This window comes from Phaethon lepturus, unplaced genomic scaffold (assembly GCF_000687285.1).
Source record: "Phaethon lepturus isolate BGI_N335 unplaced genomic scaffold, ASM68728v1 scaffold12589, whole genome shotgun sequence".
In the NCBI taxonomy this organism is placed as follows: domain Eukaryota; kingdom Metazoa; phylum Chordata; class Aves; order Phaethontiformes; family Phaethontidae; genus Phaethon; species Phaethon lepturus.
This window is the reverse complement of record NW_010562890.1, coordinates 28,751-54,900: the sequence shown is the minus strand read 5'-3', so window position 1 is coordinate 54,900 and position 26,150 is coordinate 28,751. Positions and strand designations below refer to the sequence as shown.

General features: G+C 38.8%; 1 protein-coding gene across 2 annotated transcripts in view; it reads left to right on the top strand.

Annotated features, from left to right (window-relative positions):
- MED23 (mediator complex subunit 23) overlaps nucleotides 1-15,561 on the top strand; it is a 35,937-nt gene extending 20,376 nt beyond the window's left edge. For both annotated transcript variants that reach the window (XM_010294431.1, XM_010294429.1), the window contains 13 exons: nucleotides 1,023-1,186; nucleotides 2,309-2,433; nucleotides 2,934-3,139; nucleotides 3,701-3,881; nucleotides 4,830-5,000; nucleotides 6,265-6,481; nucleotides 7,312-7,548; nucleotides 8,932-9,097; nucleotides 9,894-9,966; nucleotides 11,012-11,226; nucleotides 12,091-12,211; nucleotides 14,268-14,399; nucleotides 15,090-15,561. In XM_010294431.1, the coding sequence (XP_010292733.1) occupies nucleotides 1,023-1,186; nucleotides 2,309-2,433; nucleotides 2,934-3,139; nucleotides 3,701-3,881; nucleotides 4,830-5,000; nucleotides 6,265-6,481; nucleotides 7,312-7,548; nucleotides 8,932-9,097; nucleotides 9,894-9,966; nucleotides 11,012-11,226; nucleotides 12,091-12,211; nucleotides 14,268-14,399; nucleotides 15,090-15,263 (2,182 nt within the window). In that variant the 3' untranslated portion in view covers nucleotides 15,264-15,561. The remainder of the gene's footprint in view (nucleotides 1-1,022; nucleotides 1,187-2,308; nucleotides 2,434-2,933; nucleotides 3,140-3,700; nucleotides 3,882-4,829; nucleotides 5,001-6,264; nucleotides 6,482-7,311; nucleotides 7,549-8,931; nucleotides 9,098-9,893; nucleotides 9,967-11,011; nucleotides 11,227-12,090; nucleotides 12,212-14,267; nucleotides 14,400-15,089) is intronic.
- The last annotated feature ends 10,589 nt before the right edge of the window (nucleotides 15,562-26,150 follow it).

Sequence of the window (26,150 nt, the reverse complement as noted above, 5' to 3'; positions counted from 1 at the left end):
GGGAAAAACTTTGAGTTTAACTTACTGTTAAAAAAGTTGAAGGGTATGAGATTCAACTTGTATGTAGAAACTGAGGTTTGTTGTAGAAAAGTTGGGGAAAAGAGTGTCCATTCACTCTTAGAGTGTAAAAAGAGTGTAAAAGCTATTATTAAAGTACTTCATGTGGAGGTATGCGAGGGAGACAGAGCAACCTCATTATTACCAGTTTGTATCACGGAAGTCTAATTACACAGTAATTTCTTAGGCCAAATTCAAATTGCTCAGTTGCTTATCCTTTATCAAGAATAAAGAGAACAAGTGAAGACCAGTTTCTCCTTAAATGCGAGGTCTTGCTGGTTTTATTCACCTCAGTCTTGTTTTATTGTCTTAGTCTGTGAAATATGGATGTTAATCAGTCACTTTTGATAAGCACTGCATGCAACTAGGTTGGTGTAAACTAACCTATGGCTTGGGCATTTCAAAGACACAATGTTATAAAAGTCTTTTAAGTCACTTCAAACTACCTGATGTGAAAAGCACTTCCAACTAGAGCACTGCAAAATGAAGTGCTTTTAATCAAAAGCAGCCCTTCCTCATTTCTTTAATAAAGACAATTTAGTGCCGTTTCCTTCAAGGTGATAGTTAGCTTTGAAACTTTCTATGCATTATTCATGCCTTTTTATTCTGGTTTTGCATATATTTATTTATCTATGTGTGCTTGTTTAGATGAAGATGTTCAAAAGATAACAAAAGTGGGGGCTCTAAAGTGGAGAAACTTGAGGCTCTTTTTCAGGGGCTCTGCGCCTGGAATTTTCACTAAATCAACTTTTGAGCTTTATTTGAAGATAAAGTACTTAGATAGTTGATAACAAGTTTATTAAACAGTGGAAAAAGAAACTTTTCCAAAAGGTTAAGAACATCAGTTTCAAAACAAATGTTTTGTATTATTTGAAGAAGAAAATGGAGGAAAAATAAGTGGTTTTGGAATCTTAGAAGCAGCAGTATAAGCATTATTTGCTAACTGGACTGTTTCCCTTTTTCAGTGTTGAGAGTACTGCTCTAAGGCTAATCACAGCTTTGGGCAGCTCGGAAGTCCAGCCACAGTTTACACGATTCCTCAGTGATCCCAAAACAGTTCTTTCAGCAGAATCAGAAGAACTCAACAGGGCTTTGATCTTAACTCTAGCAAGGGCAACACATGTGACAGGTAATAGCAATATTGTGAGATAACATCTAAGTGAAAGCTGTAGTCAAGCCATTTCTCTAAAATACTATTTAATAGAATATCCTAGAGGTGACCCAGTCATAAGACATATCACATACACTTCTGGTTTTGAAAAAAGTATGATTTCCAACTACTTGTTTTTAGGTAAAAAGCTATTACTAAAGCCGTAGTGAAATCAGATATTCTGTAAAGTTTATATGGAGACACAGTGTGACTATTTTATTTTACTGTGTTATTTTCAGTTTCATTATTTCAAATTTAAACATTTGGATTGATTACTGATACATGCCATTTAAAAAAAAATGGACTGTGCACAGCAAGTATGTTGCTCATGTGGAAGCCACCCCTTCTACAGCTTACTTCTAAGAAAAAGTAGCATGTGTTTTGGGTTTGCTTTCTTGGGGAAGGGAGAGGGGGAAGCCTTTATTGCGTGTGTTAATGTTTTAACAATGTGCAGTGACATGGGTCACGTTATTGTTAGCTTTGAGGAGGATGTCTTCTCTATCTCCTTTTTTATGTTTCTAGTCTGGACACTCACTGGAGAGTTAGAACAACAGATTTCACAAAAACTGGTGGAGGTGATTTGAAAGGGAAAGGGCATCTCTGTTATGTTTTTATTTTTTAACCTTTGCTCAACCTTTAATGTTAAATCAACACTGGGGCTGGGGGGGGATGAGGCTTGTATTTTATTTCTACAGCTTAATTGGGAAAGGCTGCTGAGCAGCCTTTTTAAAGCAATATAAAATGGCATCTGGTAATTTCATCATCATTATCTTCAGGATTTTTTTTAAAGTCTAATGATTTAATCATCAAAAGCTTGTCTTATTGTCATTACAGAAAATTAAATATACAATCTTAAGATCATGATGGCTTTTTTTCTCGCTCAAAACCTAATTATAATTTTGCTATTGTTAACAGCATTAAAAGATAATACCCAGCTTGCTCTATAGAGTAAATAATATTCAAAGAAAGGTGATAGGAGAAATTGGCCAAAAAAGAAACCCTGTTGGATTAGCAAAGCCTTGATGCATGTGACTACAAAAGGAATGGCAATAAGAAACATTTTTTAATGTGAAAATCTAATATCATCAATCCATTTTCTAGACTTTTTCACAGGCTCTGATTCCATTCAGGGAACTTGGTGCAAGGATATATTGCAGACTATCATGAGTTTCACTCCACATAACTGGGCGTCGCATACACTAAGCTGTTTTCCAGCTCCTCTGCAGGTAATATTTTCAAACTTGTGATTTTATAATTGGAAATGGATCTTGTTAAGAGACTAAGTTATCTCTTTTGCCTTTTGCCAGTTGTGAGACCACATTAATCTCAAGTCCATAAAGAATGCAGCATGATTGTAACATTGCTATTTCTTCAGAACTGCATTAGTTTCTCCTGGAGTATTCGAAGGCCAGGTTTGGCCAACTGATACTTCTGGTAGAAGGTAGATCAGATCTTTTAAAAATTAAGAAAAAAACCCCACAAAACAACCCCCCCAAAAAAAACCCCAAAATTGGGAGAAGCCTTTTTTTTTTGTGGCAATTTGTCATATAGCTTTGTTAGTGACAAAACAGTCGCTGTGGTCTCACAGTGAAGCCACAACCCTACTTAGTAGGTTTGTGTTGCACAAGGAAGTAGGAACCCATAAGGTGTTAAGTCAGGCAAAAGTTTGCTTGTTCAGATGTTTTTTTCTAGGCTCTGAGTCACAGCAAAACCTGCTTCATTTCAGGTGTTCTTCAAGCAGAATAACGTACCTCAGGAAAGCCGTTTTAACTTGAAGAAGAATGTGGAAGAAGAATACCGAAAGTGGAAGTCTATGACCAATGAGAATGATATAATTGCGCACTTTTCTGCACAAGGTTCATCCCCCCTTTTCCTTTGTCTCCTGTGGAAGATGTTGTTAGACACTGATCACATTAATCAAATTGGCTATAGGTGAGCTTAAAAGATATGCTATTTCAAAGTTATTACAGCAACATTCTCAGTTCTGAGGACGTAGGCCTTGTGCATTAACAGCTTGATTTGTACTTTTTTTATTAAATGAGAGCATGGAAAAAAGGAGTGGAGCTAGGTATTAGCAAGCATATCATAATAGTTGTGCAGTATTTAAGATTGCTTACACCATGCAGTGGTGTGTAATGCATATTCTTCCTGGTAAGAGACAAGGTTGTGAGGAGTTTGAATTAAGCAGTTTACCTGTAATGGCAATGTTTTAGGCTTTGGAATTCCATTGCTCTATGGGTTTTTTTGCTTTGGTTTGGGTTATTTTTCAGTTCATTCAGTAAAGGGAGGTTTTTTGTCTTTTTAAGACAATTCTGTTAAACTCCCATAACTCATAAAATGGACCGGTTAAAAATGTATTAAGAACAGTAACAATTGCTTGTTGCTTTTTTAATCTGTGTGAGCATTCTTGTAACAGAGTTTTGGGTTGGGTTTTTTTCTTTTTGTTTGTTTATTTTTGTGTGGTTTGGTTTTTTTTTTCTTCTTCCCTGCCAGAGTGTTAGAAAGAATTGGGGCCAGAGCTCTGGTGGCACATGTCAGGACATTTGCAGATTTCTTGGTGTATGAATTCTCTACCTCTGCAGGAGGCCAGCAGCTCAATAAATGTATTGAAATTCTCAATGACATGGTGTGGAAATACAACATTGTAACACTGGATAGGTTGATACTGTGTTTGGTAAGTATTGCCTTAGAAGATACCATGCCAGTTCTTTGTGCAGAGTCTGCTTTCTGAGTCAGTTTTGTAGGACCAATCTTTTAAAAAATGCATTGGTTTTAAATAGGGACTATTTGCTAGCTCAATAATCAAGTAAAATAATGGATTACTTAAGCAACATAAAACTTACAAAGTCTTACAATTCTTTGAATCTTCAGGGGAAGCTTTTCTTGGTTATTTAATGGCAACCATTGAATTGGTGTTATTAAATGTTGTTGTTAGTGCTTTGGCTCTCAGACCTCAGAGCTATGCAATTGTTTCTGCAGCCTGAAAAGATAGAAGGGGTATGGCATGTCATGATTCAGAAGTACATGGAAAATCCTGTGTGCTATCTTTGCTTAAAATTCAGACAGTTTCATCAGAACAGTAGGAGAAAAATGGCATTCTCTGTCTTTCCAAGGTCTCCTACAAAATAAATCAGAACTTACATATGGAGAATTAAATTTTCCTTCAGTAATGATCCTTTACGTAGATCTTAAAAGCTCAACATAATGTAAAGCTGCTGGTTTGAATTTTAGTTTGGTTTTCAAACTGAAGTCCAAACATGTCAGAGAGGCCAGAAGTTTGAAGCAATCTTAACTTCATTATCATAGTTTGTTATTTTCAGTAAGAGAACTGACAGTCAAAAGAGAGCTAGAATTCTTGGAGAACATGCTGTCACTGGGGAGTTTGTAAGACTTTCTGCCTATGGAATAAAAAATGTGATGAGTGCTTTTCACAGGAGGTCATGGAGCCTGCCTCTGTTCTATGTCTTCACTTGAAAAGTACAGTTGAGACACCATCGTTCAGTGTGAATTTGTGTGCAGATATACCTAATGTGCAGCCAGCTTTGCTAGCCAGTGTTTAGGGGTTCTAAAGAAGACAGCAGCATCAGCTGTAACCTCATGTTTCTGATCCATTTTGTTTAAGGCTATGCGTAGTCATGAAGGAAATGAAGCTCAAGTCTGTTACTTCATAATTCAGTTACTCTTACTGAAGCCTAACGATTTCAGAAACAGAGTGAGTGATTTTGTGAAGGAGAATTCTCCGGAGCACTGGCTGCAGAATGACTGGCATACTAAGCATATGAGTTATCACAAGGTATCAAAGCTAATAAAATTCTTTTATTGTAATACTTTCTGTGGAGTTGAGATCAAGGCAAAGAGTCTTTTGTCTGGTAAATGGTAAGACAGCTCTGACAATTTTTGTAGTTACTTAGCAAGTAGTAATTTATTTGGGCTAGTATTAAAAAAATAAATCACTATGTTTATGTAATAACATTAGTTATAATGCAGTGATGGTCAAAGATATAAGCAGCTGAAGAATTGGTTGGAGATTCATTCTTGCTCATCTAAATGCAATAATTTTAAAATCTTCATTTTACTGAAATTCATTTAGAACTTAGATTTTGTGCATCAGGGAGAAACAATCTCCTTCTGGTGTTTTATGACTATAACACTAGTTAAACCTGCGTTTTCTCCTAATTATTAAAGTTTCTTCCATCTCCTGTGTGGCAAGAACATAATATCCTCATATGTTAGGGAAGGGGATTGCTGAAATTTTAATGCTGCTGTAAACATAGTGGCTTCTGCTGGCTGGAAAAGGATGTGCCAATAGAGTGTTCTGTCAAAAGGTAGATCAACACAGACATGAAATAGATACAAACAAACTCTCATGTAGCTGAGCACATACAATCTAATTCTAATCCAGAAGCTGTTTGGTCTATATTGGCCCTCTGCATTAGCTGCACAGTGTCTTATCAGTGCCTGAAAGTGTAAGGGTGGCAGGGGAGCAAATTATATTAGCTTGGGAAGTGCTCTGACATGGCTGCACAGTTGCTAGACCCAATCTGGCATCTAGAAATTTCAGTGACAGGTAAAACACTATAAGATCAGTCTTCAGCTGTGCTCATCTGGTATTTGAGTACACTCCAATTCTTTCCCAGGGAGCTATTACATATTATTTCTAGTGTCTGATTCAGTACATGATGTTGAAACTTTCAGTAGTGCTGATTTCCCCTAGGTTTTCTCTTAAAATACGTGACACAGGACACATAAGCACTGGCTGCTTTCAGCTTTGCCTTGGGATGCTTAATGCTCTCCTATGCACACTTTGAGTGAGAGTGAAACTTTGTTTTGTTTTGCTTTGTTTTTTTCTGAAGATGTTGTTATCTACTAGTTATAATAACTAAATAATTTCACTCAGAGTTGAATTTGCTCTGGTAAGCTTTTTGGTAAAATCATCTCACTGCATTCATGTGTGATAAGGAGGTTTATGAAGTGTCTTTTTAAAGCAAGGTAGCTGCTGAATATTTAACACATTGCTTCTAAGGAAAGAGCTTTTGATTTTGTTGGATTTCTTCCAGAAATATCCTGAAAAGCTGTATTTTGAAGGTTTGGCAGAGCAAGTCAATCCCCCAGTTCAGATCCAGCCCCAGTACCTACCAATTTATTTTGGAAATGTATGCCTGCGCTTTCTGCCAGTGTTTGACATTGTAATCCATAGATTTCTGGAATTGCTTCCAGTGTCCAAATCACTAGAAACGCTATTGGATCACCTGGGAGGTTTATACAAATTCCATGGTAAGTTATCTGTGAATACAGACTTTTAGTCCTGTTGTGATCATTCTACTCTCCTTCATCTCCTTCATTCATAATTTTCATCTCTTAGCACAGCAGTATTTTAATCCTTTCATATTCTGTAAGCCTTGTGTGCATTGCCCTCGAGAAGTGCAGTCCCTGTTTAGTGAAGTTCAGCCTGCTAAAAGTGAACTTGCTTTTATTCAGGTAGCTCTTGCTAATTCATGCTTCCTTCACACCTTTCCCTTTCATTCCCTTCTATTAATAAGAAAATGGTCCTGTGTCCTAAAAAACTTTGTTACCAAGACTGAAACAGCAAAAAAGCAGTGCCTCCATCTGTCCTTGTTTAAGATTCAAATAATTTAACCTGATTTTTTTCACACTTTTATAACTACACTTTTATAATAAGTTTTTGTATAGTTGTCATTGCTATGTTATGCCCAAACATTTTACAATATTCTTTCTTTACTATGACTTCATACCTGTATTCTTCCTATTTAGTACCTTTTATACGAAGAGATGATTTAGATGGTTTACTTACAGATGTATTAGTATTATCATTAAGATATGAACTGTTAGTAATATTGACTTTCTTTGCTTGACTTCTGCTCTTCTGCACACACATTAAAGTTTATGTACAAGACAAAGGAAAATCAGTGTTGTAGAGTATAATGAAATAAAGAACATTAATCAATTCTATATGTGTTGTTTTTAAATGCATACAACTTAGTCTTGTAGAGCTCTTGATTTTAATTTTATGTTTGCCACCATAAACATAATAGTGATGCCAGAAGTTACTTCTTTTTTTTGTTGTTTTCCTTTCTTCTTGGCAGACCGTCCAGTGACTTACCTGTACAACACTCTTCACTACTATGAGACGCATCTCAGAGAGCGCACAAACCTCAAGAGAAAACTTGTTCATGCCATAATTGGCTCTCTCAAAGATAATCGCCCACTAGGCTGGTGTCTAAGTGATACTTATCTCAAATGTGCTATGAATCCTCGAGAAGACAATCCATGGGTTCCTGATGACACTTACTATTGCAAGCTCATTGGAAGACTAGTAGATAATATCCTTCTTAAAGTTTGCATTAAGTAAGCGCTGCCAGTGTCTTACAGCTTCATTTCATCAAAATACAAAGTTAGATTTCCATTTATTCAGATACGAAATAAAGCTTGGAGTTTTATTTAGCTGCATATATCAGTCTAAATTCGTACTAGTTTACTTCAACATACTGTTTTTATTATTCTGCAGAGTGACTGAGCTGCCCTAGTAAAAACATCTTGAAAGGTATACAGTACAGCTGTATAAATATTTCACTGTTTAATGCATCACTTATAAATACAAATACTGATGTTTATGCATTCCGAATTGAATTCTAATTGCCACTTAAAATCACCTTGATGCAAAGCAATGAGTATTTTAAAAAAATACAGAAAATTAGATTACATTCTTCTAACGCCATTATCAATATTAATAAGAATAAAATATTGTAAGCAGTGCCACATTTAAGATTGTATATAGCTGGTTCTGTGTAGCTGAAGATCGGTATATGTGCTGCTGGCAACTGTTGAGGATCTGTTTTTTAGGAGGGAAAAACTAGAAGTTATGTTTTTAACACAAATCTACATGTTCTTAATGGCTGCCTTTTATAAATTTTTACAATTAATGGCTACAGCTGATTTAAATGTCTGTGGAAATAACTGGTGAACTCACGCGAGTATGTTCTAGAGAATAGCGCTAGTGGAATCTCCCTAGATGTCATCATCTTTCTGGGTCAGCTTTATGGGAGTTGACCAGTTTTCTGCATGTTGTATGTCTTCCTTCACTTGTCTTCCTGAACTTGCATTTCTTTTATGCCTAGCTTGAAAGTTTGTTAGATCTCTCTAAAGAAAGCTAAAATTACATAAAACTCTGCTTTTATGCAAATGATAACAGTGTGTTCAGATCTGTTTTCTATATGTAACTCAAATGAGTTAGTCTTGGTTGGGAAAGTGAAATATTTTCAAAGACTAAGCAGGTGCTCATTTTGCATAAACCGTCACCCTAGAAGTCTGCTAGGAGGTCTTACACTGAAGCAAATTAATGGTTTCAGATTATGCAGAGTAGAAATTCTTGTTATTTTCATCTTCTGGTCTTGTAAGCAGATGGTGAACGAGATTGTTGGTGTTGTTTTCTTCCATCTCTTAGTCGGGGAAATTTATCCTCTGCATGACCTTGTGTGTGTAGTGTATTTATAGCTATTCACACAATCCTTCAGTGATTGAGTATCATTCATACGTTTCATAAAAACAGGACATATGGACAAAAGTGGTTGTTTTATTTATGCTCAGTAACTTATATTTCATTTCAATTCAACTTAGTATGAGCAGTATATACATATATTTTTAATCAGTGTGGTGCTTAACACTAGTCCTTCTTGGGGCAGCTTTTTTTCCTTAATCATTGTCACCTATGGCAGGCAAATCGCCCGGTCCATTTCCAAATTGTGACTGGAGATTCAATGAGTTTCCTAACCCAGCTGCCCATGCTCTCCATGTTACCTGTGTTGAGCTCATGGCTCTGACTGTTCCAGGGAAGGATGTGGGCAATGCACTACTGAATGTTGTGCTGAAGAGGTATGTTGGCTCTCTGAAACTGTTTTCTGCAACATATAATACATAATTAGAGATTGCCAAGGTCATCTGTGATAGTAATTTTCTTAGTTTTTTATAAATTTTTAATTAAGTATAAATAGTTTAAGTTTTATATATGAATTATTTTTGGAGGACAAACAAGGCTACAGGAATCAAGCAGAAAAATCACATGTTGGATTTCTTTGCTGTAGTGGATTGTGTGTACTTCAGGAACAGTTGATTCATCATGATCCCCTTAAAAGATAGAAGGAAGGCCTCACACGGGCTAAGAACTTATCCAGCGGGTTCAGTGGCAAAGAGGCTGGAAAAAGTCTGGTTTTCTTTCAGCTGTGCTGGGAGGAGGACATTTCATTGTTTAATGTCACAGAAAGGAGCAGGAAGCATTGGCAGGACTCCTGAGTCCTCCTGATGTTAATGTAAAATCAGAGGTACTTTGAAACAGAGTGGTGTGCCAAGGCTAGCCTTTTGTCATGATGCATTAAGTTTCACCCATAGCTCCGTTTCTTGCTGAGCCACTGTGAAAAGAACGGAAGTGAAAGAAGGGACTTAGTATTCTTGCAGTGATTCAGATGTCCTCTTTGAGCGATGACAAACTGAAATGACTTGTTTCAGCCTCATTCAGCTTCGTAATATTTCCTAAGTATCTGTATGCATTTTTATAGTTCTCTCAACTTGAGAAATATTCTTTGCATAAGTACACTTTGTCTTTAGGTGCACCAGAAGCACAAACTGCAATTGTGAATTTCAGAACATTAGTTTTCTTTTTCTCTGTCTCTAGTCAGCCCCTGGTGCCAAGAGAGAATATCACAGCTTGGATGAATGCGATTGGACTAATTATCACAGCCTTACCAGTAAGTCAATACATTGTATTTTAAAATTAATATAATCTCTTGCTCTGTGTCTAGAGTATGTTGTAAAAAATTATAGCCAACATCTGTAGATTCCGCAGAGAGTTATTCAGAAGGCTGATTGCATGTTTGAGAAACATCTATTCTTCCAGCATGCAAAAATCGACCAGGTTTTCTGGTTTTCTAATATGCTTTGAGGCTAGGATGAAAAGTAGTAAATAATTCCTATTTAAAAACAGTTAAATGCCATGTGCGTAGTATTGAGAACTGGAGCTATGAAATAAGAAAATCTGTAAGGGTTCTGATGCAAAGTTAATTTTCTGTTGATACTTGCACTTGCATATTCTGTATCTCTCAAACTGTGTAAATGAGACTTGCCAAAGACCGCAAAAGCAAATGTATGCAGTATTAGAGTTCATGTATCAGTAGAAACTTTGATCTTCTGAATATAATGATTCTTGGTACCTGACCAGGACTGCCTGAATAATTTTTACCTTGCTTGCCTGTTGCTTATGTGTGCAACAGTTATCCTGTCCTTGTGACTTCTCTTCTCCGGCAAAATGGTTCCTTTTCTTGGAAGAAAGCCAACATGGATTTAATCCTTATTATTTTTATAATACTTCTTATTTTTCTTCCTGTTCCCTCTTCTTGCATCTTCATCTATATTCTTTGACTTTTGTACCTTTTTTGTTTCCTGTTTCTATCTTGGATTTTTGGTCTGTTTGTACCTGCACTCAGAAAACTCAGAAAATTCTCAGTCTTCTTCCATTAAGGCTTTTTGCCTCTGCTCTGCTTCTTTTGAAGACCTTTATATTAGCTAACTAAATAATTACATTCATGAAATATGTCTTGATAATGTCACACCCTCAAGCGTGCCACATCACTAACATGGATGCTTTCTGTATTGTGCTTCTTAATTTTCATGATTGTCAGACAGGGTTATAAACTACCATGTATTTGAAATGTAATAATAGTAGAAAGAGATGAGGAAGCATTATCTTAGATGGTGTTCTTTTCAGAAGCAATTACGACTTTTTGTTTTTTCCAGGAGCCATACTGGATTGTTCTCCATGATCGCATTGTGAGCGTTATCAACAGTCCCAGTTTGACATCAGAGACAGAGTGGGTTGGTTACCCATTCCAGCTGTTTGACTTCACAGCGTGTCACCAATCTTATTCTGAGATGAGCTGTAGTTACACTTTGGCGTTGGCACATGCTGTCTGGCATCATTCTAGCATCGGACAGCTTTCTCTCATTCCTAAGTAGGTGTAATGATATTTGATGATTTAATTTGTCTTTTAAATTCCATGCATATTGTAGGTAACAAAGCTGTACCTGTAGCGCTTACATCAGCAAGTTTGTACAGGGGAGCTCCAAAACCCACCAGATGACAAGTTCTTTTCCAGCTCCCTCTTACACTGACATACCTTTTGTCATCTGTAAGCTTTGGGGCTTTTATCTAAAGTGTGACTGCCTTTAATAAGCCTTTTTTATCTTTATTAGCTTTTATGCTTTTGTTTATTAATTTCAGTTTTTCTTAAATCATTGATTATAGCATATTCCTAAAGCATCAGCTATAATCAGTAAGTGTATCCTTAATTCTAGCAAGTACCCTCTAGCTGCAAGTTGAGATGCTTGGCTGACTGAAGGATGTGGTAGCGGTACACTTAGTCATTAAAGGAAGTGAAAAATACCACTGCATTAAAAAGTTGAGTAGACTTTCCCCAGGGCTGCGTTAATGAGACAACTAACAGACTTCACTTACTAAGTCTTAAAATATTGGGCAAAAATGAAGGTGGTATGATGTATTCCTCTCAATCTTGAACCTTGATTTTTAGTGTTAAAATGTCAGAGGGTAGTTTTTTGTCTGTGTGTGGTGTTCTGCTGAGCTTAGAATTGTTGCCTGTTCTAGTCCAGTAATAATGCCTGGAAATGTTTTAGAGCCTCACTGAAGTAACTAGTATTTGAAATAACTAATATTTGCAAAACTACACTGTATTTACTAAAATGAAGGCCTAAATCTGTGAGAGAGAATGTGATGTCTTGACTAGAATCTGGGGTAGGGGAAAGAAGGAAAAAGAAAAAAAAAGTCCTGTTGAAGTAGTAAGTGTCTTGAAATATTACAGGTTCCTCACAGAAGTGTTGATACCCATAGTGAAAACAGAGTTCCAGTTGCTCTATGTTTACCACCTTGTTGGTCCTTTTCTACAACGGTTCCAGCAGGAGAGGACACGATGCATGATAGAGGTAAAGTGTAGCTCTTGGTCTGCTTTATACAGTATATATTATTTTAGTTTTGTAATTACATTACAAAGCAGAATTTGATAGAGATCTATGAGAAACATTCAGAATTAAATCCTATACAAATTAAACAGTTATTTTCAAGGATCTGAATTGCTGAGTTGGTATCCAGCTACCCAGTTAACTGAAATCTTGTCAGCTTGGTTCAGGATAAAACACCTAGCACTCTTTTTCTTTTTAAAAAAAAAAAAAATACAACCCCAAAAATAGAAAGCAGTATGTGCTTTCTTTGTCTCTCAAACTGTATGCAAAATACGCATCAGAGTTACTGCCTGTTTTAAAAGCTTCTGTGCAGGGGAAGCAAGTATGCAAGAGCTGAATTGTGAGGGTGGAGGAGCACAAGCTGTTTCTTACATTCATAGCAATGTGGGTAAGGGTAGGGGAAGAGAAAAAAGCTGACTGGTAGGCAGATGAGCTGAAAAACTCTGCAGGTAGCTGATGGGCTACCCCTTCAGATGAACTGAAGGGCCTCTGCAGGTAGCAGAGACCCTTCTAGAAAGAAGAGCTTGACTTGGGAATCCTAATTCTTTAAGTATCTGTGCTGTTCGTAAAGAAACACAAAGCCTATATGTCAAGTATGTATCTTGTCTCCCTCTAGAGTCTGACCAATGTAACATACAGGTCTACCACTACTACTGATGACATTTTCATCCCCAGTTACCAATGTCTGGACTGGGGACTTCACTCTTAAATCTCTTAGGTCCCCTCTGCTGCAACTTCCTCCCCGGCCCCACCCCCAGTTCTTTCTAAAATGTTTAGTTGCATACATTGTTTTATGAAGAAGCCAGAAAGTGTTGGGATGCATACACAGAGGGAGAAGAGTTTTGTAACTTTTGTTTCCATGTTTTTGGATATATCATGAACACAGGGTACTGTAAGAAACTATATCAGGTAGTTAAATAATCATATGTATACTTGTTTACGTATTTCCTTCAGTTTTTCCCATGAGTTACAGCCTTTTCTGGTTCTTTTAAAGTATACTTTGAAACAAAAAATACTTATATAGTTCTTTAGGAATGCCTTTTTTTCTTCTTTTTTTTTTCTTTGTCTTAAAGCTACAATAAAAGTCACTCTAAAAAGTTTTTTCATAAAGCAGTGCTTAAGTAAACGTACTGGAGAGCAACAGAAAGTACTGTTTAGGCATGGATCAGTATCACTTTATAGCTTCCTGTGTAATACTATAAATAAGTAGTAAGTATTGCTTTGACTGGTTTCTTCCTCCATCAGGAAGTTTTTTCTGTGCCCGCATTCTCTGTATTGAACCAAAATATGAGAAAAGTTAGAAAGCTTTCTTCTTTCCATGCTTCTTAACATTCCCAAACAACTCCTTTTTCTTTGCAAGGAGTTGATTTCAGTGTGAGGAAATTGTGAGGAGTTGCTACCCTCAGAGTAGGCAACAGCTATCATGTGACTGAAATGACCAAGCCCAAAGTTCAGGTTTCACGTTTCCATCTTTAAAGGTCGTAGGCATACATATGTTTGCACACAACATTTCCTTAATAAGTATATTCAAAAATTGTAGTTGTAAACTCTTTGTAGAGAATGCTTGAATCATTAAAATGCAGTGTTGCATTTGCTGAAGACCTTGCTGGAGTCTAGATACAAGCTGAATGCAGTAAACTGTAATGTCTTCTCTCTAGAAGATTCAAATCTCATGCTAAACTTTTCCTAGTTTTTTACTAAGGTCTCCTTTTGCAAATTTTATAGGCACTTGTCAAACTATATTGCAGTCAATACTGTTTAAGCACTCACTAAGTAGCATGTACCGAAATACCATTATTGCATTCACTGGAAGTTAACTTGGGAAAATGGGATCATTTAGTTAAGCATAATGGGATGAGTTAGACCTGCCCATTTGTCCTTGTAAGAAAGTAAATAGTTAGGAATCACAGATACTTAAAAAGCAGGACATATATTTATTGCACTGTTTAACTGTATTTCTATTCTGAAACGTTTCAAAACCTGTTTTCATTTGGGGTGCTTCGTGTGTCTATGGAAACAGATTGGAGTGGCATTTTATGAAATGCTCCTGAATGCAGACCAGTGCAGCTCACACCTGAACTACATCGATCCTATATGTGACTTCTTGTATCATATGAAGTATATGTTTACAGGTGACAGTGTGAAAGACCAAGTAAGTATTTCTTCCCATATAGGAATTTAATCTTTTTATGGATTATTTTCTTAGGTAGCAGTACAACAAAATGCTTAACAGTTGACTAGTCTCCATATGCAAATTAGGAGGTTGGTGCACTTCTATACATTTAAAAACTTACAATGCAGTAGACAAGGTATCTCAGATTTCAAGATCAATTTCTGTAGTCTGAAATTTAAGATCTAGTTTGAGGGTGCTCTAAGTACTATTATTGAAGTAATCACTAGAAATAAAGCTTTTGGATGTTTCATAACTTTTCCTCATTTCAATCTATATCTTTTAAGTTTTTACTTAATTTCTGATTCATTGATGTAACTTTACATGTGACAAAAGCAAGAATGCATCTATGTTCAGCAAAAAATTGCTCACCCAATTTAAATTTAGGTTATAACAGTATGCACTTTTAAGTGTCAGTTGTGTGAGTTGTTTTGCAAGGCTTTGATGTACAACTGTTACACCGGGGAGGTTTTTTTTTCTTAAGATTAGTTATCAGAAGAGGTTCAAAAGTTAACATGGTAAGTAAAATTTTAACATAAATACCACTATTTACTATATCTTTTTCCTTTTTTCCTTGTGCTAATGTGATGTTTGTGTACAGTAGTGATAGATGTCAAAATACTCCTGTTTTACCAAATGCATTTCTGTCTGTCTTTATAATTTTTTTAACAGGTTGAGAAAATAATTTGTAATTTAAGACCAGCTTTGAAACTTCGGTTACGCTTCATAACGCACATCAGCAAAATGGAACCAGCTGCTGTTCCACAACCACCTCTCAATAATGGGTCGCCAGCACAACAGCCCAGCCAAGTGCCTGTTAATGTCACTTTGCCAGTAACGCAGTGAAATGAAGTGATCGGCTGGCCTTGGTGTGAAGGCTTCCTTCTGTTACTGGCCAAGGTGAAACATAACTGATCTGAAATCTGGTATGCTGTATAAAAGGAAAGAGAACCATATACAGATTTCTGCTTCATTTTCTTTTGCATAATGAAGCTGTCAAACTGAATGCATGCCAGTCTTCTTACCTATTATATCAGACACTAGATGAGGTATATGTTGCCTTTCTCTGAAAGCACGGAGTAAAGATTCTCTGCCAGTGAATACATGGGTTTCTGAGGAGTTTACAGTATTCTGCTCCCTACCCTTGTTTGAGTCATATGGATTTTTCCTTTCTTTCTGTCTGTGATATGAAAAGACACTCAGTGTATGTAGCCTGGTAGAAAATGGCCTTTTAAAATTTGGGTTCTGCCTTATTAAAAATTTCTATTCTTTTTGTCCAACAGAAGAACTTACATTCTTTTTGTCTTTTGGGCAGACAAGCTAAGCCCTTATACAGAAGCACTTCTAGACAGAGAGATTGCATCAGTTGTACTGAGTTAATTATAACATCTTTCCAAAGACTAAGAATAAGCCTTTGAAAATACCTGTAAATTTTGTATGTACAGTTTACAGTCAACAGATGAGCCATGGGTTTGATCTAGCTTCAATTATTAGACTAGTTAGATTACTACCCAGAGGCTGTCTCTAATGATAATCTGTTGGAAGTCTGCATATTCAGTTCAAGCTGTGCTGGTTCATACTTTATCTTTCCTATTTGGGAAATGGTATAGTTTTTATTAAGTCAATCACATTAATTTTATTGATATTATATTTTAGAATTGTATAATATTCTACCTTAAGTTTTATGTGTACTGTGTTCAGCAGATTTTGATAGAAGAATTTAAAGGCTCAATGTTTTGTAAATACTCGTCTTGTTTGACAAACTTTTTAAATTAAAAAACCCACTTTAAAAGACTGTATTAGTATTGTTAAGCTTATTTATTTTCCATTCCCATTACCTTAAAAATAAGGATTGACTGTAGCAAGTATACTTCCATGTCCTAAGTTCTCTATCGGCTTTACAATAATGCCAGTTTTAACCTGTTGCAAATAGAGTCCAGATTAGTAGGGTCAGGTCTGATTTATATCTCTGTAAAAACGTAACAGTTATGAATAGGAGTTGTTGATTCAGTGCGTGGAACTTTTTCTGTCTGTTTCTGAAGGACAGCAAACTTGGATCACTGGAAACTGCTGTCATTTTATATTGTACTTGGATCCTAAATTCTGCCAAGTGTAATTTGAATAACAGAGATCAGTAAGTGCTCTTCAATGGATTTGTAGTCTGGTAGAAAAACATGATTGTCCATCATATGTTGTATGTGCTTAAAAGGTCTTATATTCCATTCCAGAGTCAAGTGACTCTTATACCACTGGGCTCGATATTGGTAAGAAGATAAACATAGTTGGTCTCCAAAACTCCAGTGGACCATTCTGTACAGGCCTTCCCACAGGCTTTCTGGGGCAGACCTGAGAAGCAAAATTCTGCTTGTGGGTTTCAAACTTCTGTCAGCAGTAAAATCATGTTAAGACTTCCCTTCCTAAACAGTTTTTGGAGCACACGAGTAGAAAAACCTGTAGAAACAGTGTGTTTCATGGCTATTCTGCATGCACTTTCTAACTGAGCAGATGCTAACACCACAGGCGTCTTTCTGAATTGCCTTAGTTCGTATTGCAATGGTTTTGGTGCTTGATGTGGGACCCAGAGTGTCCCTTGTAATATTTAAACTAGCACCTGTTTTCAGTCACTGGGATTTCCGAGATAGTATCAAGGAAGTTGGATAACTATATTCAGAAGCAAATCACGAGAGCTGTTGGAATTCTTTAAAGCTTTGGATGTTTTTAGTTGTGGTTTGTTTTTTCCCTTGTAGGTCTGGAAAATTAATTTCTTCAGTGCTATGGCAGGCAACAGGGACAGAAACAACCCCCTCGTTCAGCTTTGTATCTTTGCAACACGTGTGGTTATGTTAAGAGGCTGACTGCAATGCCCTGGCTTTGCACTATGTGGAGGTGATTTGCCACAGCTGGGCTGGTACTACCAAATCACTGAAAAACGTCTGTTTTATCAATAACGGGCTACATTTGAACTTTTGACTTAGAGCTTAAAGGCTGTGTGTCCCACAAACAGTGCAAAGAATCAGGACCCTGAGCCCTTGCCTACCTAGTAGAATTAGTGATTTACATGGCTTATGTATTGCAAAATGCAAAGAGAAGACTGTCTCTTCCTCTGAGTGTGCACACTCATTCTCTGCAAAACTTCCCAGGTTTCCGAAGGCGCTAAGGTCTCACTAGCTGCAATAAGGTATCTCTTCTGCTAAAATCTACACTTGCATCTGCAGCAGTAAGTTTGTAATGATGCTTTCTTTGAGGTATTTAACTTACCCTTTAAAACCCAGCTAACCAAATTCACTTTCTAAAGTACTAGCACAGCAAGACAAAATTCCAGTGTAATTTCAGACGTATGTTTGTAAGTGATTATGGCTGTCATAGGGCTGGTTTTTAAAATTTAAAAAATTCATTTGGCCCTCTGCTGGAACTCACAGCAGTTGTGAGTAGTGAGGAGAAACTTAAGTCTGAGGTTTTGGTTTTGGCTTTTGGGGTTTTTGTATTCCAAATTACAGGTAGCCAGTATGGGGTGGACACAATAGTGCCAGGCTTCCCCCATCTCGTCTGACTTTTATAAAGAATATTTATTTAGTAACACTTGCACAGTCCATTATAATATGGCTGGCTGAGTCAACCGATGGTTAGAAAAAACTTGAATTCTCTCTTTAACCACCAGAGGGACATTTCTTCAAAAAATTTAATCTGATCTTCAGCTGATTGTGTGTATAATGCAACATCTTGAACACTCAGATCTTCTTGGATCTACCAATGTTTTGATCCAAGATTTAACAGCTTAGAAGCCATATTACACTGTTGTCTTTGATGTTTAAAATATACTTTGTTATTTCTCTTTCTCATAAACAAGTTTACTGGAGGACTGCTTAGAGCTGTGGGATCTGCAAAATCTTCCAAACAAATCCAAAGATTTTTTTTTTAATCTTTCAAAATTGTCACAGATTTTTTTTTTCCTAAAAAGCCAATCCCTTGATGCATGCAACAGTTACCAGAGTTGATGAGAGATTTATTTTACTTAATCACCTCAAAGAAAAAAAGCAGTAGATAAAAACTGTGTATTTTACTTTGATTTTTAGCACTAAGACTTTTTAGGACATAGAATAATACTTGTGGCCTGCCAGACTATACCTGAGAAATCATGCAGCTTTTTCTGAAGGTGCACCAACAGAGGATAATATCATTGTAAATGCCTCCTTTAATTGTTGAATTCACTTATTCCTGTGACTCTCCACAAGACGGGCTTACTCCCACCATGCCTACTGCTGAAAGTAAGATCGCAATAGTGAATGAATATTTGAATAAAATGATCACGCAGTGTTTAACTTGCAGTACCCTCTGCAACTCCAAAAGGTGGAGAATGTTTTTTTGGTTTCCACTGTGCCTTTGCTCCTTCAGCAAATACAAGTGCAGTAAGGCAGAAGCTTCTTTTTCTGGTTTAGATCCAGACACCCGACATGGAGAGGTTCACGTCCAACCCTCCGTATTTCTTCACTTACGCATCTGCTGTTAGCAGTGGTCGGAGAGACACCACTGTGTTTCTGCATCCTTTCTTCTCATCATCTGAATCGAAAGAAAGGTTTGGAGGGTTTTGGCTTTTTATTTTTTTCCCCTTTCTCCTTCCCTTCCCCCGTATGTGTCTATTCTGTATAAGCTCTTACGAATTGCAGTGCTGTTCAGGTCTGGTCCTTCACCTCATTAGTGTTTCACACAGAGACCGCTCTATGACTTGGTGGTGTGCTTCTGATGTCAGATTTAATAGGAGTGAGTTGTTTTAAAGATAAGTGGGCACCTCCTAATATTGTTCTCTGAAAATGTGAATCCTGTTTGTGTCCTGGTGAGAGGAATGCAGTGGGTTCCTGCCAGCCATCAAAGGCAGGGGAGCTGTAGTTCTGCTCTAACCCTGTTTTGGCACTGAGTGGGCCCAGGCTGCTTAATAGTTTAACTTCTAATTAAGAAGCTGAAATGTCCCCACACCTAATTGCCCCCATGTCTGTGCTGCATGGGAAGTTTTGAAAGTGACACAGATACCTTTGAAGCAAAAGGCTGAGCTGCATGAAGGAGGAGAGACTGAGTGAGGCTGTGCAGGCACAGGGGAAAAAAGCAGCATTATTAAATAGTTCCTAGGTACATAATTTCATCTTCATTGTTCAGGGTTCTGATCCTTTCATATCTTTGTTCTATAAATAAACCTGGAATGCCAAACTTCCTATTTAAGGTGGGACTCCATTAATGATTTTTGCTCATGAGAAGGGCTACGTAGACTAACGTAAAGCTTGCTTTGGGTCAGAATTGCTTATTGTTTTTTGAAGACTTGAGGGGATGAGATTTATGTTTGGAAAGTGAAAGCAGAAGATACTGATGTGATAGCAATTTGCAGTTGGGTGACATCAGGATTCAAGAAAGAAATTTGAAAAGAAAAAAAAAATGATTTCATGGTAGCAAAGCTGCTGCTTTTTGTTAGAGTTGTATTTGTAAGCTCTGCCTGGGGACTTAAACACAGCTGTGGTGCTGTAAGCCCGCAAATGTGAAGTGATCCTCTTTCATTGTAGGCTGAGCCGAGTGAAATCAGCCTGCACATCAACAAGAGCCATTCTCTCGGTTACTGCCTCTCGGATGCAATTTCTTCATCACGTGTATGAACCAAGATTCATTTGATTTATATTTTTATGGTCCCCACAAGGATAGATTTTGGACACCTCTGCCTCTTTAATGCACGTCTCGGTAAGGACCATGGAGTGGGGGAAGTGTGCTGGGAGGGAATGTTGGTCTATCTGTGGGGCTGGCAGGGGACAGGCTGAGGCTGTCCCTGGGAAACCTGTGTTAAAACAAGGCTGCAAATGACCTCAGTATTGGGTTAGCCATCAGAGCACGCGTTCTTCCTCTCCAGTACTGGACATCAGGCATGAGGCAGGCGAATTGAGAGTGAATTGGTTGGTTGGTATTGTATTAAAGAGGCAATCGGGAAGGTGAGTGCTGGAGGAGAGATGGTTTCAAGCCTCTGTCTGCAGTTTGGTTCTCGCTGTGAACAGGCCTTGGGGACGGAGCCTGCCGCTTTCCATTCACTGCTCGCTGAGTCGGGAGGCTGGCTGGGGAAGCGAGGTGCTGGATGCTGGGTTGTGTGAATACCATCCAGTCTTGCGCCGGTAGGATATAATACCTTGTGATCTCTAGGACATGTTAAATACAGCAAAACAAGCAAGGAGAGGACGTACAAGTGTTGGTGAGTTCCGTGATACACATCATTACAAATAGATAACTGATGGCTACAGACAGTGAAAAATGTGCAGGCAGAGAACAGCCTGACAGTCCTTCTGTATAACACTTGTACTGAGATACAAGACTTGAAGGGGCCTGTTCCACAAGAATGTGAAGAATGTACCTTCATGACATTTCCTTTTTTTTTTTTTTAATGAAACATATTTTCCCAATGCTGCTCTTGAAAGCAATGGCAGGTACATTTAAAATTAATAAAGTTCTACTGAAAGTTGTATAAAATACAATTAGCATGTTCAGTGTGAAATGACAGCATAGCATTATCTGTATGCTTGCACTGGAATTGAGAAATTCAGCGTTGATTCCCACTGCAGCTATAACTCAGGCATGCCATTATTTATTAAATACTGTCAAAGTGAAGAGTACAAAACAAGGTCCTGAATGAGCCAGTCCCTGCACTGAAGAACTTACAACCTATAAATGAAGGTGTGCAGAAAGAGGAAAAATTGTAGAGTTGAGAAAAAAATAACAACTTCTTGGGTTTTCTTATTAGCATATCAATTTTTCTGTGAGTGCTGCAAAAGCAGAATGCACATGTGATATATTTGAATGACTTTATGGAGGTGCTTGGCAAAGGGAGAAGGGCCTTAAGAGGTGAGGACGAGATAAACAGACGGGAACGGAAACTGTTGATGTTCTCAAGAAGGGTTGTGAGGTTGAATTCTCTTAAGAAAATCCCTGTAGGCTCCTTCCTTCCTTGATGCTATTTCTGCTAAGACATAATTTAGCAGGAAGGAGACCTGGCTGTAGCTTATCATATCAGTATCTTTTCTGTTGTTTTTTGTAGTATCAAGCCCCAGCTGAACCAGCCTTTAAGGGCCCTTGCACAAATAAATCCCCTCTTTTTTTTCTTGCTTTCTAAAAGATTAGGTGAAAGGGTTAAAGGAATCTAGATTGACTCCACGCATGGCAGTAGAAGCAGATTGTCATCTGCCTTCAGCTGGCATGTAGCCTCTTTTAATCAACATCAGTGCTCTGACTGTGGATAAAAAGGGGAAGGATGGAGAATGTACCTCTACCACTGCAGAATTAGCATTGCTCTGGGAGCAAAAGCCACGTTAAAATACAAAAAGCGTTCAGCAGCAATACTGGCTTCCACTTCTCCCCACCTATTCTACTCATTCTTGCCCCCACTGTCTCCCCTCGTCCCTAATTTCAGAACTGCCCTGTGAAAATAAAAATTACTTTTCCCCTACGGGAGTGGATCCCGACTGGGAGCCGGGGTGGGAGAGGCTGGGCAGGCACCAGGGCGCGGGGGAAGTTCAGCATCGTCAGCATCTCCCAGCCTCCATGCTGCAGGTAGCTGATGCAACTTGTGGTGAACATGTTAGTGGAGGACTATTGGCATGAAATGAAGTCATGAGAGCTGAACGAGTATCTTTAGGCTACTTAGTAGCTTTAGAAGTAGATTGGTGGTGGGGGAAGCTCTGTGGGGTTGGAAATAAAGATGTGGGGTGTAGTTCTCATCTAATTAAACCATGGCACAGCCTGTTGTTGCTGCTTGAATTGCAAAGGACCGAGCTCATGCCAGTAAGGTGTCTCTAGGCCTGGATGCACCTACACTTTGGAAGTGCAGGTCACACAGCAGTCGTGTCACCTCCTCTTCTTTGGTGGCTTTGTGCCCACTTTCCTCATGCGAGCTGGGCTGGAGAATCCGTTTTTTTCCAGAGAAATGCCTTTTTCAGAGACGCTGAGTGCAAATGCTTACAGCAGCTGAAAACAGGCCCTTACAGCCTCTTTCCTACCTATGATCGCAGGTTAAGACCTGTGATGCCTTGGGAGTATCCTGGCCCTCCCGAGGACAGGATGGAGAAGATTTCACCTCTCCTGCTGCCTTCCGGCCATTGGCCTGTCCCCTGCTTGTCCTTCAGCGGGCCCTCGCTGGTGGTGCAGGCCGGAGGGTGCTGAGGGCTCACACGTTGCAGGTCAAGCTGAATTTTGACAGTGGTCAAACCAACACACATAATAAAGGCTTTGTGAGCCTTCCACCTCTATAATTAAAGGAACAACTGGGAGAAGTCTGAACAGCACCCAGACGTTGGCATTATGATCTGGAGTCCTGTGGTCCTCAAATTTAACATGTCAGAAACACCGTGTGTGCTTTATCTAGTTAAGAAGTAGCCTCAAATAAGTTTATTTTATTATGTCAAGGCAGCTCCACCCTCCAAGACAGTGTTAGGATGAGTAAAGCTCCCACGCTACAGGTGCAAGAGATCAACCACCACAGTAAATTTCATTTTAATTCCCCCCTTTTAAAAAAAGCATCCTTTAATATTTAGACTCAGTTTTGCATGTTTTAATAGCTGGTTTTGAGCTCTGCAAACTTCAGGGTTTGGAGAAATAGGCCAAAAGAGGGAGGTGAGATGAGGCACTGCTGAGGGGCCCAATCAACTCTGAACACTGGACAAAATCCACTTCTGGTTTTCCACAAACTTCTGTGTTAATTTCAAAACGAAGATGACAAATGTCAGTCCTGAAAGCAGCATTTATGAAAACTCCTTTTCCTCCACAGTAGAAGTTTTCCATATTTTCCATGATGCCCCTTTTTTTTGCACAAAAGGAATGAACAGCCTTGAAGAAAGGTCATAGTCAGTGGCAACTTCATCATTCTCAGCCTCACACGCTCCGAGCAAAAGTGTTTCTAGATCGGCCTGACAAAAGCCAGAGATGCTGTTTACCTGTCCCTTTGAAAGAGGAGCTCCAATTATTCCAGCTCACGGCTTGGACGTGGCACTCATTATGTCGCACTGCTTCGCTGTTGGGGAGTTGCGCCAAGCGGGGCTGGTCGCTGCCCTTGGATGACAGATTGTCACTTGTCTTCCTGGCAGAAAACAGGCTTCCCTCACCTGCCACAGGGGTGAGGTTGCTGTAAGCAGGAGATCTGTTTTGCTTTCCATCCACAAAAAAGCAAATGCACAAACCCAGCAGCAGCAGTTCCAGCTTTCTTGCCCTTGAGCCTCTTGCAGGGCTGTTTTGCTGTTTTCTTAGGCTGTTAATTTGCAGGCTTTCACGTGACTAAAATGCCACTTTAGCAGTTTTAAAGAAATACATGTTTCTATGCAGTACAATGCTGGGCAGCACCTCTTTGAAGTATCTTTGAAGGACAGAGCTTTCACAGAACACATCCTATTGCACATTGCTATTTATAATTTAGATCAGTTCTGGGTTTTTTTTCTTTTTTTTCTCCCAATGGCTTTATTTTACTGCAGACAACGGCATTTTCTGTCAAAGGATGTATAACCCTTGACCGATAATAACTCTGTCACCTCTGCACTCTGGCAACTATTTCAAATTCCCTATGAAGAGAATTAACTCCATCCCAGCTGAAACCAGGGCAGGTTTCCTCGAGGTTTTTTTTCAACCATCTTTTTTTTTTTTACTCTGCATTTTCTGAAGGAAAAGACAGACGAATCATGGCCAGAGGATTTTCATGATCCCCCACAGTGCATTACCACATTTCAGAGAAAAATTTAAAATTTCTATGTTTTCAGTGTTTGTGAGGAACTACTGCAGACACAGGGCACAACTGGGCAAGCACATACGGGGGGTCTGTGCGGAGTGGGGACGCGCAGCACCTTTCCACGCCTGCCTTCCCAGGCTCCACCCTGTCCAGCTCCTGCACCCCTGAGCTTTCTCCTCTCTCACCCGGTGAGCAAATGGAGAGATTTCAGACCAGCCCATGAAGGGTGGCCCTGTCATGAACCACTGCAATGTAGTTTCTTGGTTTTCTGCAGGCTCCATGCTGGTATTATACCATTTTTGTCACTTTTTCATGCTCATCACAGCTTTGCTCTGCAGAACGATGGCCACCGGCCACGACTTCCACTGGATTCATCCTCTCCCAGCTCTGAGCTCCTCACCCCTGTGAGCACGTGAAGCAGCCAAGAGCTGAGCATGCGTATCGCAAATGGAAGTTGCCATGCAACTTTGATAGAAATTTATTTATTTAGTGTTTTTTTTCTCTCAGTCACCCTAACACATGAGCGTGATTAGGATATTTGCCACCTGCGAAGAAATGTCACTATATAATTTTATTTTCCATAACTTTCTGAGAGATGGGCTATCACATCATCTGTGGCAATGATCCAACCTCCGAGCCAGCAAAGAAAAGAGTTTTACTGAGCTTATTGACGGTGCTTTCACTTCTCTCAGAGGCAGTTTGGGCCACTCTTTCTTATATCCAAAATGAGCACTCTAGCCAAAATTAAAATAACAGGGTGCTATAATTATACCCTCTTTTCCTCTTGGTGCATGAAATCAACACTCAAGAAGATGTTGGCTTGATTGATAACATTTCCAGCCAGTGTGCAAGCAGAACCTGCAGTACTGCAAGCTGTGAAACAGATTTTTATATACATATTCCTTGTCTGGGCCTTATTTACATTAGAAACATATGTAACTGTATGTAGTGTGTTCAAGCTGTCATGCACAGGAGGCTTTTCTAGTGTTGTATCCCAAAATACCAGTACAGCCCTTAGGATAGTCCCTGCTCTAGGCACCTGCCCAATGTTTCAGCTCATGTGAGAAAGCCTTAAAATGGAGAGGTTGCTCAGATGTGTTCCTTTGGGTCCTCTGTCAAACCTTGGTGAAGCCCAGGGGAACCTTGTCATCACTTCACTGGATTCACATTTGGATCTGGGGTTTGGCATTCATCTGGGACTGGCACACGCCCCCCAGCCTCCAGGCTTCCCCAGTGGGGTTGTTCAGTAGCCAGCTGCAAGCGAGCGGTGGCCCAAAGCAGGTTGCCTGACACGAATGCTCCATTTAAAACTTTTCAAATGTGCATCACATCGGCCCTAAACATTTAACTTGTGTGTGTGTATATACCTGTTTTTTCAGATTAAGATGTAGGAACACATGGTGTTCAGCTAACTTGAGGAAAATGCGGGATGGATTGTTGTATGAATTAAAAATAGAGACAGTCCACTGGAGCATGTGCACTGCTTCTGAAGTGGCATCTGTGTCAACCCTGTCAGAGAACACAAAGCCCTTCGAAATGGATGGGACACCATAAAAATCCAATTTCTGTGATCCGTCAACAAACTATTTCTTCTGCTCCAGTAGATGACAAGCTGACAAAGCTTGTTTTAAAAAACATTTTCAACTTGCTTACTAAATTATAAAAGGCAGCTTGCAAATGGCATATTTCATTTGCAGTGACATAAATCTCAAACAGATTTTTCAGTAGTGTTATGAGTTATATAAAGTGATTCATAGGTTTCTTTGGCATCAGTTGTCTGTCTTTCTCCCTGAAATTAGACAAGCTAAAAGACAGAAAAGTAGGACAGCATTAAAAAAGCATTAGGATGAAACATTGCAGAGTGGGAGTATTTGAGAAATTAAAATATAAGATGCTGACAAGCCACCAAGGAATGATGGACTTGTGGCTGATGTACAAGGAGGGACTGCAAGAACCTACCTTGGTTCTTCTTCTCTGACACAGTCTTCCCAAGTGACCTGAGA